This window comes from Cibotium barometz, chromosome 12 (assembly GCF_041138505.1).
Source record: "Cibotium barometz isolate CiBa-2024 chromosome 12, ASM4113850v1, whole genome shotgun sequence".
NCBI classification, from domain to species: Eukaryota; Viridiplantae; Streptophyta; class Polypodiopsida; order Cyatheales; family Cibotiaceae; genus Cibotium; species Cibotium barometz.
In genome coordinates this window covers 55,044,051-55,058,402 of record NC_141057.1, presented here as the reverse complement: position 1 = coordinate 55,058,402, position 14,352 = coordinate 55,044,051, and the positions used below count along the sequence as shown (strand labels likewise).

Below are 14,352 nucleotides of genomic sequence, written 5' to 3'. Positions count from 1 at the left end.
AATCTACAGCTATCGAGTGGAGGGACGAGGTCTTGGAGATCTGGGGCATCTGACTTTAGAAGGGATCGTGCACATTCACTATTGACACTCCGCCCTTCTCACAGATCATGCAGTGTGAGGACCAGAGATGTTTAGGCATGTGTTTACTTGTCACAAAGAGGTCAAGCTAAGGCAGCACTCCCAGAGATAGAACCAACCAGAGCTCTGTCAAAGATTTCTTTGGGTCACAGCCATCGAGACTATGCAGCCCAACAATAGCAGCAGACCGACAGGTCCACATCGGCCTACACGAACATGTGCTGGGCTGAATCCGTCCCAGAAGAGAATGAAATCTTCCTCGGATCTCATAGTAGGGTGGGAATCTGAACAAATAGTGCTTCTCGTCCTCCATCTCACTGGCAGTGCATATATACACGCATCTCGTGGGATGCCCTTGGGTCTACCAGAGTCAGCCTTATGATGGCCTGTGGGGTAAAGATGTGATCAAGTGTCGAGTAGTTTGGAGCCTCCTGCGTGTGTCCAAGCCTCTACCTGGGAGTTGATCTTAGACTGTAGTACCTTCTCAGAAATCTTGGCCATTGTATGGTCAATCATGATAATCTTGTAATTATTTGGATCCATGGCGTCTCTTTCTTTGAGAGAGAGAGAGAGAGAGGGAGAGAGAGAGGGAGAGGCGCTAAGAAGGTCTTTTGTGAAGGCCAATTGTGGAGCTTATCTTTACAAGGTGCTTATGGATGGGAATTGGCAAAGCTATCTTGTTTCCTTGGCACCTGTTGCAGTTGCTGTCGGAGTATCATATCAACTTTGTGTTGGTTTGGAAGGAGAAATTCAAGTGGCTGTGCTGCGTTCTTTTGCTCAGATGCTGTCATTAGGGTTGCTGCTCAAGTTCATGTTTGAGGGGCATGCACTATTGAGTATCCTTGGAATTATTATCATGGTATGCATTTAAGCTGTAACCAGAATGTCTCTCCATGTGTGACTTTTTTATCCTGGTTTTTATATAGTGTTACACTTTAAAGTTCACGGTAACTAAATAGTGGGCAAAGCAAACTTGCAGACACTGGAATGAGCTCGACACACGACTCTGCATCAGGCTCAAAACAAAAGCTCAACTATTGAACTAGGGGAAGGGAGGTGGATGGGCCGGGGGGAGGGTGAGGATGCTTACGTTGGTACTACCCCTGTGCACCTGTGCGCTGGTCAGCCGTGCTGGTCAGCCACTTGTCATAAGGCAATGAGCACCCAGATGGTTACCCACCTGTACATGTATGGAAGCCCACTTGTAGTGCATGCTACCTGCCTTAGTGATGTCCTTCTGGTGTCGTTTTACCTGGCTCCAGCTGCCTATGCTAGAAATCGTGCATCTGATGCATTTTGGGTGCACCTCCAATATGGGATTAACTCATGTATCACTGATAGTTCCCCCCCCACCTGGAAATAGACTCATCTTTTACTACAAAGTGCATACAAATGTATCAAAGAAAATTCCAGCCCTTTGTAGAGGAAAAGTGCAAGGGGAGGGGAGTGCTCCCTCCATTGCTGGCCGCTTTTGGAGGTGGACTACATCTGGGAAAGAGACCACACCGGGGATGTGTAGTGCCAACATAAATCATGTGGTGGTTAAGAAGTTTTTTTTTTGTTTTTTTTTGGGGGGGTGTGGGGGCTTAGGATGGTATTCCCCCAAAGGATGCGGCTTTTTAAGACTTAACATTGCAACATACTATAGTGCTTCTCACATCTTACCTTATGTGGGCAGGAAAACTGCTCTGGTCAAGGTGGATCAAGAAAACTTGCACCCTTTAAAAGATGCTGAATAGCGGACCTGGGATACTGTTTTGTTCTCTGAAGGAAGCCAAGGTGACCTCTAACTCTGTAGGTCGCTAACCTCCCTCCTTCCACGCAACATGGTATGACACACACTGAGGCCATGGTCACCATCAAAGGATTGCATGCATGTTTCCTGCAAATTGGGATTATCCTAGAAATGGAAAAGGGTGAAAATTTTTAGCGGATCAGTTCCATTTGAACTAGTCCCTTCAATACACTTGAGATTTAGATGAATCCTCAAAAATGACGTCCACCTGGACGATAGTGCATCGAACGATCCAAGATCCTCATACCAACGGACCGTAGATTCGCGCATCATTCTGTAGAAACTCAAAGGGAGTGTTACTGGCCTATGATGGCACAAATCGTAGACAACATCTAGCAACAGATCCATGGATTGGGGAGAGGTGAAAGCGTTGAGATGCAACAATGATAAATAGTCACAGATTGATTGGGCACATTGTAATCTCTGCCAAGCTAGGCTGCCCATGGATGTGTTTCATCATTTGCAACCCGAGAAGCTGGCGGTCCACACAACAGCTTTGGGTAGACATACATGGACTATACAGGACGAGTAAGTGGATACGTTAAAAGTCAAACTGGGCATTTTTTGAAAAGTAATATTCGAGCTATATAGCGCTTGCTAGCTCATGTGAGCCCCCCCCCCCCCCCCCCCCCCCCCCCCCCCCCAAAAAAAAAAATAAAAAATCCCAACAATGCTTTTTGTCCCTCACCTTCCCCCTTCCCCTCCCTTTGGGTAGACATATATGGATTGTACAAGATGAGCAAGTGGATACGTTTAAAGTCAAACTGGGATTTTTTGAAAAGTATTATTCGTGCTATATAGTGCTTGCTAGCTCATGAGCACCCTCCCCTCCTCCCCCTCCTCCCCCCCATGCTTTCTGTCCCTCACCTTCCCCTCCCTTGTGCATAGTTTTCCCACTCCTCCATTCCTTGCTAGTCGCCTCCCCCTTCTTGCCCATTCGTGGGTCCTCCTCCTCTGCCCCTTTAGTCATAGTCAACAGGGAACGGGAACGGATATGGGAACGAGGGGCCAATCCGGAACGGGAACGGGACTCCTTGCAATCCGGAACGGGATCCGGAACGACACGTTATCATATTTCAATACACATGAGTAGACAAATATACAATTAAAAGCAGGCAAAAAGAGACAAATATACAATTGAAAGTAGACAAAAAGAGACAAGAATTTGATAGCAAACTCAATGACCTTGTTCATATTTAGAAAACCAGAAGTACAATAACTTGTACAATGTACAGCCACATAGTGAAAGCTAGATAGCTAAGAACAAAGAAACCTTAAGTCCTAGGTGATATCAAATAGGTGTAAAGATGTCAGCCAGATCATCCATAGATGCATCATGCATCGATGCAGGTGGAGGTGGAGGTGGAGGTGGAGGGTCGTCATCATCCGACTCAGATTGTGGCTCCATATCTATGAAGCTCTCATGGTCAAAGTCACCACTAGCAACCTGGGCTAATAGTCGCAAGTTGGTTGACACATACAAAAGGTCATTTGTTCTGGTAGTGAGTAGCCGATTTCTCTTCTTCGAGGCAACATGGCTAAAAACACTCCATAGTTGCTCAATTGGAGAAGAACTTGCATTCTGACTGAGAATGCGCATTGCAAGCCGTTGTAGCTCTGGAGTACCCGATCCGTAGTTCTCCCACCAAAGAGCACCTCCCATAAGTGTCCTATCTTGCTGGGCATCTGCCGAACCAAAATTACCTGTCTTTGCTCTGTACTTTCCCAAATCAATTCTAATCTTGCTTCTCATCGTAGCATCAGGCACCAATCTGGCAAGGATTTTGTCCCAGCCATTTGTGACTTCATCCGATTCCTGGCCTTGCCTTGAAACTCTGGATCAATCACAAATGTAGCTGCATGTATTGGTGAGTGATATCGGTCCCACCTTGCTTGACACAAACTTTGAAGTTCTGTCTTCTTTGTTGTGTCGGGCTCCAAAGAAAGGATACGCTCCACCATCTTGTCCATGCCCTCATAAACTTTGCCAATGCAAGGTTTTTTCCCATCCACCATACGCAGCATGTAGATAATGGGCTTCGTAATGTTGACAACATGCTCAATCTTCACCCACAAAGGAGCATCCATGATGTGGGTGTAACAAGTTGTTCCTTGTGTGCTACGGGCAGTGGGCCACGTGCTCCACTCATCACTCACTACAAGCTGCTTGAGAATGTTATGGAGTGCAACTAGCCTCTCTAGCATAATAAAATTATATGCAAAACGAGTTTCCGAATATTTTTTAAGATCCAAGTTTGGGGATCTTTTCCTAAACTCGGAGAGGCTAAATGTGTGCCGAGTGATGAATGAAACTATGTCTTTTCCCTTTGCTATGCATGGTGCTACCCATGAAAGACCATCAATGTCTTTCAGAAGATTATTCAAGCCATGTGCAATGCATGGAGTGAATGTGATGTGTGGATACCTTGCCAAAAGAAGGTCGCCTGCAGCTCGATTTGAGGCCTCCCCATCACCAATGACCTGGATCACATCTTGAGGACCCACTTGCTCAATTGCCTCTGTCCATTTCTCCACGATGACGTCGGCATACTTGCCCGTTGGAGAGGCATCATGGGAAGACACAAAAAATGTGTTCCCTCGAGAGTATGCGATGATGCCATGGATGGAGCGAGATTGGCTATCACTCCATCCATCACTAATGATGGAGACACCGTTGCGTTGCCACCCTTCCTTGACGTTTTGCATGGCTTGCTCAACAGCTTCCTTTTCCTTTGCCAAAAGCGTGGTTCGAAGGCTCTCCGAAGAAGGGGGAGTGTAGGTTGGTCCAAATTCAGCAATGAGACGAACCATTTCCCGAAAATAAGGGGACCTTGCCACATTGAAAGCGATGTGGTCATGGTAGAAGAACCTTGCAATAGTTGCATCCATGGCTTCTCGTTTGCGTGGATTCCAAGAACCCGCAAGAGTTCTTTGCGTGCCTTTGGGGGGTGGCGGTTGAAGCACGGAAGAAGAGCCTACGGATGTGGAGAAGTTGCTTGAAGGAGTTGTAAAGAATGATGGGTTCGCAGCCATAGCTCTTGGAGGAGGAGCATGAAAAATCACTTCATTATGCCTAGCTTCTAGCTCTCGCTTTTTCTCAGCTGAGATTGACAAGCATGGTTGGATTTCTTGTCCCGGCTCATGGATTAGGTGACCTCGAACTCGGTTGACTCCCCCATGTTTGGTGCTGCCACAATAGCGACATTTCCACTTCCTAGCTCCTCCGCCTTGATTGGCCTCAAGAATATCCACCTCATCCCACCATGACCATGCTTCGTTCTTCTTGGCTCTCTTGGTTCCCTTAGGAGGCATTAAGAGAGAGAGAGAGAGAGAGAGAGAGAGAGAGAGAGAGAGATTGTACTTGGCTATGAGAGAGAGATTGTCCTTGGCTATGAGAGAGAGAAAGCTGTCTTGGTTCCCTTAGGAGGCATTATATGAGAGAGAGAGAGAGAGAGAGATTGTACTTGGCTATGAGAGAGAGAGATTGTACTTGGCTATGCACACTGTACTTGTAGCTGCACTGTGCAGGATTTTATAAGTTCTCAGAGAGGTACGTTTTTTTTTAACGTTGATATTGACGTTTTTTTTTTGAACGTTGCAGGGCAGCCTGCAGGTCGTCTTTCAACGTTTTTTTTTTAACGTTGCATAATCTTTTCGTTTTTTGTTTTGTTTTTTTTTTAGGGGTCGGCGGCGGCGCTCAACGCAAGTATCCGTTTTTTTTAAAAATAAAACGGGTGTCCAACGTTTTGGGCAGCCTTTAAAAAAGGCCCAAATTTTGGGCCTTTTTTAAAGGGTGCCTAAAACGTTGGGCACCCGTTTTATTAAAAAAAAAAACGGATACGCTGCCGACTGCCAAATCTGGGAAAAAAAAAATTGTTAATGCTGCCATTTCGCGAATCAGGAAAAAAAAATTAAAAAAAACGTTGCTCCACGTTCCACCGTTCCCAAGGTGGCTTCCTCCACGTTCCCCCGTTCCACGCCAGTGGAACGGCGTTCCCATGTGACTATGCCTTTAGTGCCGCAGCCCTGCCAACCCTGCCTTCTTCTCCATTATGCACAAGTCTCCCACCCCTTCGTTCTCTGCTAGTCGCCTCCCCCTTCTTGTCCGTTCATGCATCCTCCTTCTCCTCCTCTCCTTAATGGTAGCCCTGTCTGCAGCTCTCTCTCTCTCTCTCTCTCCCCCCCCCCGCCCTTCTCCCCGTGGGGCGCCACGGCGGGGTCTTACTGATGCTGCTTCCGGCCTCCTTCATCCTCCACAGCTGTTAGCAGCCTTGCCTCTTCTTCCGGTTGCGGCCCTACTTTCCATTCCTTCTCCTTCATCCTCTTACCCCGTCTCTTCTGCTGCTCCTTTTCTCAACTGGTGATTTTCATTTGGCTTTGTGAGTATCCCTTGGTCCTTCGTCTCTGTCGGAAGACTCCATGGCCGACGGAGGCCACCACTCTCACTTGTAGATTTGACAGTAGTGGGCCTGCTCAAGGCCAGATTCGTGATCTCTTGCAAGTGATACTGATTGGCAAGCAAGGCCGGGTCTCCAACCTCCATTTGAGTTTAACTTAACTGCTCTCACGGCGGATAGGGTATTGTAGTAGAGCTAGTATGGAGTGTAAATGCTAGATGGCACCATAGCTTCACACCCAAATCTTGACTTACTGGTCAGGTTTCGAGTGACTTTTGGCTTTCCAAGCCTTCCAAAAGAGTACCATGAGCTTTTCTAAATGATTGGGCAACATCTAGGACATGTTATAGAGACCTCTTGGCCGATGGCTACTATATGACTTTTCTCTGCATCTATCATTAAGGGCTTTCCACGAGGATGCTTGCTATCAACTTGCTTTGCTCCAAAGAATCTGCATCAATGAACTACTTGCAAGCAAGAGACCACATCAATGAAGGTCCAAAGAAGATAACCAAATGAAATATTTTTATTTAAAAAACCTTATAGATTAAACAACTAAACTAATACAATTAAAAAAAAAAACCTTTGAGCAAGGAGTCTACTTTGTTTTGCAGCTCTAGTTGTCTGAGAATGCTGTCACCCAAGAGTAGTGAGCCAGGAAGTTGGAACTAAAGGAGGGTGGTCGCTGAGAGTAGAGAGCCAGGACCTACTACTACCGCTGGAGGTGGGCGGGTGGCTGCAGGGTGGTGTCGGGCAGTTGGAGAGTTGAGAACCACATGGCAAGACTTACTGAGCGGGTCGCTGTAGGGTGGGTGACAGGCCACTGGGAGGGGACCGCAGGATAAGTGGGTGGAGAGTAGAGAGCCAGGACCTACTAGGCGGGCCGCTGGAGGGTGGACAGCAAGCCAGTGGAGGGGGGCCGCTAGAGGGGAGCTGCTGAAGGGTGGAATGGCGACCGCAGGCTTTAGTGTAAGCACCGAGCGGGCTGAGTAGACTATAGCACTGAGTAGTGAGAGGGTAGCACCACCGACTCCCAAGAAGGCTTCAAAGTTGAGGGCCCAGGCTTCAACGTGACTCGTGAGCGCCAAGTGGCTTCAGTGAGTAGGTAATGAGCACTGGCAGCTGCTATAAATGTTTAATGACGCTTGAACTTTAATTTCCATAATCCATTGCCTAACTTCTCGCCTAAATAGTAACAAGTTTATTAATGTTAATAAACGGCCAGATAGATTGACAGTAATTATATTTAATGATAAAGATTATCAAAATCTCAGATTTAGGTGGCGTTACACTTGACTCTCCTTGGAGGCTTTAAATCATTATATTAATTTTATTTTGGAAGGGTAACTTTTAAGGGTGCCCTTCTTTTGGTAGTTTTAAAGGGTGAGCTTCTTTCGAGGTGAGGCGGCCAACTTTATAGACATTTTTTTTTGAAGGTTAAATTTTGGGGCGCCTTTCTTTGAAGACAAAAAAGTCCAAAGAAGGGCCTTGCAGTCTTTTAAACCGAGGGCTGACATGGGACACTAGAGGGCAGAAAATGATTACTATGGCTAGCACTAGCTTCCTCTATCTATTTACCTGCCCAGGGTGACATTGAGTGTTGGTATGCACGGACTGCATGTTGGGATGACATCTCTTGGACTTTGCATTAGTCCCTTTACAATACACACAATCACAAGTGCAATCTTGAAATGTTCAACCTGAAATCCCCAATCAAGCATGAGTCTATATTGAGATCACTTTCTCAAGCTGACACGGGGTTTTATTGAGATCTAATTTTATGGGACAGCTCCAAGTTTCCTCACACAGGTTACATGCATAGAAAGGCTGAGAGGTGAATCTCACAGGGGAACATAGAGAGCTCTGGATATGCATGAGGTGGAGACGTAAGAACATGCTTGATTCCATTGTTTTTCATACTAAAAGATTGAATGGCACTACCATTATGTGTTCAAGGAGAGGCTCCATCATCAATGGAGACCTGATTTCTCTCCAAAGATCGGTCAATGTAGATTGAGGGAGCCAGATGACACCAGCCCATAGGGCTTCTTAATTAGAGCTTGGATAGAGGCACGTGCATAGACAGGGCTTTTCTTCGTTGTGTGCGGTGAGGATTTCCAAGCTCAACATGTCCAACAGTGAGCTTGCAGCCTTGTCAGAAGGGCATATGTTGAGAATCCACTAGTAGATCACAATGTTTTGGCATGTGTTAGAATAGAAGTCATTTACTATCGTTCCTTTGTTGCAATAGCATGTAGGGGATGCTTAAGATTGTTCACATTGTAGTTTCTTGGTGCTCATAGGCCGTTCTGGCCTTAGATGTCAATAAATCTATCCTCTCTCTCTACATAGATGAGATATCTGACTTCATTGATCGATTGGGTAGTAGAGGCTCTCCTCTAGTGCTTATCTTGGATGAGGGGCTGTAGAAACATCTTCATGCATTGCTGGTGTTTTGTGACTTAAATTGAACCTTGGCAAGACCAAGGTCATGATTTTCAAATCATCACACCGAGCAGTATATTAGACATCATTTCACATATAAAGGGGATTTTTGTGGATATCGTCACATCCTATGTCTATATGGGAGTTGCCTTCACCACGTTGAATTTTATCTTGTGACCAGCGGCCCAGCCTAGGTTGACAAGGGGATATGCAGCTTTCGCCCTCCTCAAGAGAAAGTGCTTTTAGACACACTTCAAGGAACCCACTACTAAGTGGTGGCTATTTGACACCTTAGTGACCCCCATGGTAATGTATGGGGCCTCATTTTTGTCAGCCAGATCTTGGGGTGAAGGACTGGAGGATTGAGAGCTTTCAGTTTATGATGTTCTCAGGCATGAATTGGAGTAAACCATCCGTGCCATACCCCATCATTCTAGTAGAGTTTGGATTAGCACTGTTGGGTAGTGGATGCTCTTTTCAGACAGAGACATACATTTACTCCCTCTACACCCTAGAGAGACAGACTTCTGAGGATCACATTGGAGTCGTCTTGATGACTAGTAGAATAGGGACATGATAGGATGTGGTACGTTAGGGTCACTTGATGGTTTCTCGCACCAGGACCTCACATGGACCTCGTGCCACCCTTTCAATATGGGCCTAGATGCACATATTTTATCCTTGAAGATGCAATTTTATCGGGGTCACAAAGGATAGCTTTGTCTAGTGGCCAAGATGTTATGTCCCATGTTGTGTGGACATAATGTGGCTAGTGTTAGAGGCTGGCCAGACAATTCTTATAGCAGTGTGAACTAGTCAAGTGGCTATATAATTGGGATTATGCCTCATTTGTGGGTAGTTCTAGTTGTGGGGCTCTACCTTGGGACTGGGCCATCCCAAGGGTCCCAGCTAGTGGTTAGCCCACTAGCAGGTGGTGTCGGTGACAATGGAGATGATTGGAGGTGCGTGATATGGGACGCGCATGCTTTGTGGGCACGTGCTTGCTAGGGTTGTGCCGGCATCATACAAAGCAATAGTTTAGGACTCTTGTGTGTGCTGTATGTTTGATTTTGCCGCACTCTTCTTTCTATCTGTGGAAAACCCTAGCACATAGGCACAACAAGTGTTCTACAATTGGTATCAGAACCTAGGGAACTTGAAATTTTCTTCGTTGCACCTGAGTTATTTGGGTATATTGTGCTTCCCTGCCCCACCAAATCCTTATCTCATTGCATAGGGCTGAAATCCCTCAGAACTCACTGATTTGCTTCTCAGTGTGAAGACATCCATGGATGCGCAGGCGGCTAAAATGGAGGCTATATCTGCTCGTCTTGATAGGATGGAGTTGGCACCTCGAGCACCTAGTATTTTGGATGTGGAATCTACAAGGGCTCGTGCTTTGGAGCAGGTGTTGGACGATTTCGAGGACGAAGTGGCAAAACATTATGGAGGAGACATGCATAAGTGTTCTACATTTAAGGTGAAGTGTTCTACATTTAAGGTGTTGTCTGTTGTTGTCCACATCAATAGTTAATGCTCGCTAATAGACAAGCCTTGCCTACTCTTGTTGTCAATCTTTTGTTTATCATTGCCCCGACAACAACATTCAATGTTTGGCCACTTGCAAGTGTCGCTTACTGCCATTGATTTAGAGTTTTGGTGATCGCTAGCAATAGCAATTATCCTTGCAAATTGGCAAGTTTTTTTTTTCCGAGAAAAGATCCTTTCATTAGTTATATAAAAACGCCCATAGGGCTACAAAAGATCCTCTCCTGCTCATAAGAAAACAGAGCAGAGATCCAAGCAAGGCAGCCAGGGAGACTCTCCCTAGGTGCAAAAAAGTACAAATATCAGTACAGAGAACTGAGGGGCTATATCATACAATAGGAGGGGGGAAAAGCCAAACAGGTGGCCTGTAGTGCCAGCGGGGGGAACCCGCGTGTAGGGTATAGAAGGGGCCGCTGCGCCAAGTGGTGTGAAAGGCCTGGCGCCGCAAGATCACCTCATCCGAGTAGCCCCAGATGCGGTCATACTGTCCTCGTCCCAGGGTGTGGATCAACTCTTGCCAAATCCCCCGAACAGTCTCTGCTGGTGGCTCCAGTCTCCCCTCAAAGGCCCTGAAACACCGGGCTCTCCAGGTGAACCATATGGTGAGGCTGCTGAGGAGCTCCCATCGTAGATCCCTCTCCTGTGTCCAGCCGGCGGACGAGAAATCCGGTGAAGGAACCAGGCGAGGCTGGCCCCTAATGAATCTGATGGCCTGGCTGTCCTGCTCCGTCTCATAGCCCATAGCAGGCCCTGACGAAGTCGACCAAGCAGCGACACCCCACGTATACATACCCTCTGGAGAGAGGGGGGCCAGAATGCACAGCATCCGCAGCCAAATCTGCTGCGCCTGAGGACAGTCCCATAGGCAATGTCTTTGTGTCTCCATAGGGTGGCCGCATCAGACACAGGCCGCTGGAAGACCGTTGTAGACAAGCCAGGTGCCAACTGCAGAGCCCCTGTGGGCGACTAGCCACTGGAAAGTCGAGATCCTGCGTGCCTGTCGACTAGCCCAGAGCCTGGTCCAAAAATCCTCCAGGAACTCCTGTGAGAGTCCCTGTAGCTGCCAATGCTCCGATGCAGCTGGAGAGACCATCCTCCTCGCCGTCAAAATATGTCGCCCCAACCGAACAGTATATTGGAAAAAGGTGATCTCTGTGGCCTCGGGGGATGCATAAGGATCATGCCACTCGTACTCGCCAGGGTCCCACTGGAGCCGGGCCAAGGGGCGCGCTATATATGCCCATATGCGCCAATCAGAGTCCACATCTGCAGGGTCTAGGTCAATATGCCACTTCCGAGAAGCGGCGGCCACTACCCGGATCCTCTGTAAAATGCACTCTGCAACCAAAGGCGACTCCGCCTCCACTCTTTGAAGTCTGCCCTCATCCTGGATCTCATAGTAGAGGCATCTACCATCCTCAGTGCAAGCTCTGACAGCAATCAGGATCTCCAACTGAAACCGATCCCGTCAAGTGGGAAAGACTCAATTGGACACCTACACGTTTAATAGCACAACTTTAAAACCACAAATATGAAATGGACAACTTAAAACAACTTGAAATTTAAATGACAGAAATGGAAAGATGGACACCAGCACTGGGGCCGGAACGGGCCGACCCCCCCCTCAATATATGATATATTTATTGGGAGTATTTAAAGAATACAATGCTCCACGGGTTCTGAGAACCAGATCATGTCCATGTACATATGAAAACAGTACTAAACAAATAGCTCGAATTTCGATGTAGAAGCTCGAAGCAGATTGACCGCTACGGTCTTGTGCTTTCACTGGACTCCGCGGAGAGCACCACACTGGTGTTCCGAGACCACGCACAGACAGGCGCTCTCGTACTAACGCCTGGCTCTCCCGATCTCAGCACCTTTGGACCGAGGTTCGCCCATATAGCTTGGACAACCCGGCACCGAACGGGTGTAGGCCGAGCGGGACGAATCTTTTACCAGATTTTAAACATTAAATGCTTTACTCAAATCTGAAAATCACTTACTTGTAGTTGGTTGATAAAAGACCAAGACTTGTGGAATGATGAAGTCTTCCAGGTGATGAAGAAGCAGTTGCCTCGTGGTGAACCACCAAGGCAGGTACCTCCGTAAAAGAAAACCAACACTTGTGGTATGATGAAGCCACCAACAGTAAGTGCTGCAGCCGTCAGGTAATAGTGCACAACCGCCTGACTATTAAGGTTTAGTTGCTGTACAAGGGAAAATAGCCGCCTGTTGGAGAGGAAAGAAAGGGCAGTTTGCTGGTGAAAACACGCAGCCTGCAAGACCAGGGGATTCGCCTGTAGAGGGCTGCGTATGCTGTATGGAGATGGCCGCCTGCAGCAAAGCTTATGTGTGGAGCGCACCACAAGTCAATGCTAGCCGCCTGTAGAAGTGGAGGCGCAGTCAACAGCATAGGAAAACAGAGATGCGCCTGAAGTGGGGCAGCCGCCTGTGAGGAAGGGCACCAGGCTGAAGTGTGTGCAGTCGCCTGTTGTTGCAGCCCTTGGGAAGAGTAGCCGCCTGGTTGCTGTAGAAGCAGCCGAGTAGGAGGTGGCTGTAGAGGAAGCAGCCGCCTCAAAGAGGCATGCGCAGCCTGTGTGTGTAGCACACCTGCAATTCTGTGCTGACCGCCTGTAGAGAGTTAGGCGCAGGCAGCAGCAGCATAAGCACCCCCAGCAGCAAGCGTAGCAAGACTCCCGTCGTCAGGAAGCTTACGAGGGGTGACGCCAGGAAGAAGCGATGGCCTTTTTCGCTTGATGGAGAGATTTCTTTTAATAAATTAAGGTGGAGTTAACTGTTGATAATACCCACGCATGCATGAGGGTGGGGGAGTTTGGGTAGGTGCCTTTGCCCACCCCCACACTCACTTAAATGGGGCTCCCCACCTTGGCCCCAAAGTGGGTGCCCAAAGTGGTGCCCACATTTAAGTGAATGTGAACACTTCACCTTATAAATCAAAGGGTTAGTATTTAAAACATTTAAAACAACATGTACCATATACTTACCACCTGTTCACATGCACTGAAACTCGTCAGAATACAGGGCACACTTCACGACTCACTGGCAGGCGTCCCCGCTCAGTAAGTAACACGTCAAGCAGGCAAACACACGAATACATGTCATGCGAAAACAGTTTCAAACATGCAAAATATGTGTGCATGTGCAAAAAGTAACATGGACATATCTCCCGTTCATGGAACATGTACAAAATATCTGTCGGCACAAAACTGGCACGACATTTATTACATAAAAACCTGGTCTTCCTATGGAGTGACAGTCCCATAGGTAAGACACAGTTCCAGGCACGAGTTTCCCTAGGTGTGACAGTCCCATAGGTAAAACACGGCACGAATACTGGCCCTTCCATGGCGTGACAGTCCCATGGATCGAACACAGTCCAGGTCATACACGGGTGGCACTGATCTGGCTCCCGTCCATACGACACCATCCTGCTAACACACGGGTGGCACCAGTCTGGCTCCCGTCCATGTCAGCAAAATACTGGCCTCTTCACATGAGACACCGGCCTGGCCTCAAGTGAACGAGACGCAAAAATGTGGGAATGGACCAAATGGTCGGCCAATTGGTGACACCAACTGTGTAAAGGCTCCCATCCACCGTGGGGCCATTGGCTCGAGAGGCGTGAACCACTCCTCTGTGAGTGCCTCATGAATGTCATCCCTCATAATCAGCCCCCCTCTGAAGTGACTCAGCCTCTCCACCTGGATCTCCTCTGGGAGACTGCAGAAGGCCTGCCAGTCTCCAAAACTACGTGCTGGGCCTGCCGCCAATGGTCCCCAGGCTAGACGAGGCCGAGAACCCAGCATATGACCCTGCTCTGTGCGAACCGCTGGGCTCCAGATGAGCGGCTGTCTGGCCCGCTCCTCATCACAAGAAAGAGGTCTCTGAGAGAGTCCCGGTCTCAGCAACTCCCAAGCTCGCAGGATGCTCAAGGCAAACCTGTCCTCCCATCCTCTATTGAGGCCTGTCCTCCTCAACTCTATAAAGATCCATCGTATCTCTGGTGCCCAAGTGCCCCCTGCTGGGGGAGCCCGAGCCTGCAGCCGCTGCAAAAGCTCTTTCCAA

At 47.9% G+C, this 14,352-nt stretch overlaps 1 protein-coding gene across 2 annotated transcripts in view; it reads left to right on the top strand.

Annotated features, from left to right (window-relative positions):
* Positions 1-14,352, top strand: part of LOC147633600 (UPF0014 membrane protein STAR2-like) — a 112,700-nt gene that overhangs the window by 32,118 nt on the left and 66,230 nt on the right. Inside the window, exon 2 of one of the 2 annotated variants that reach the window (XM_086806723.1) lies at positions 698-937. The exons of the other annotated variant lie outside the window; for it this stretch is intronic. Coding sequence (XP_086662849.1) covers positions 698-937 — 240 coding nt within the window. The remainder of the gene's footprint in view (positions 1-697; positions 938-14,352) is intronic. 2 annotated transcript variants of the gene reach the window in all.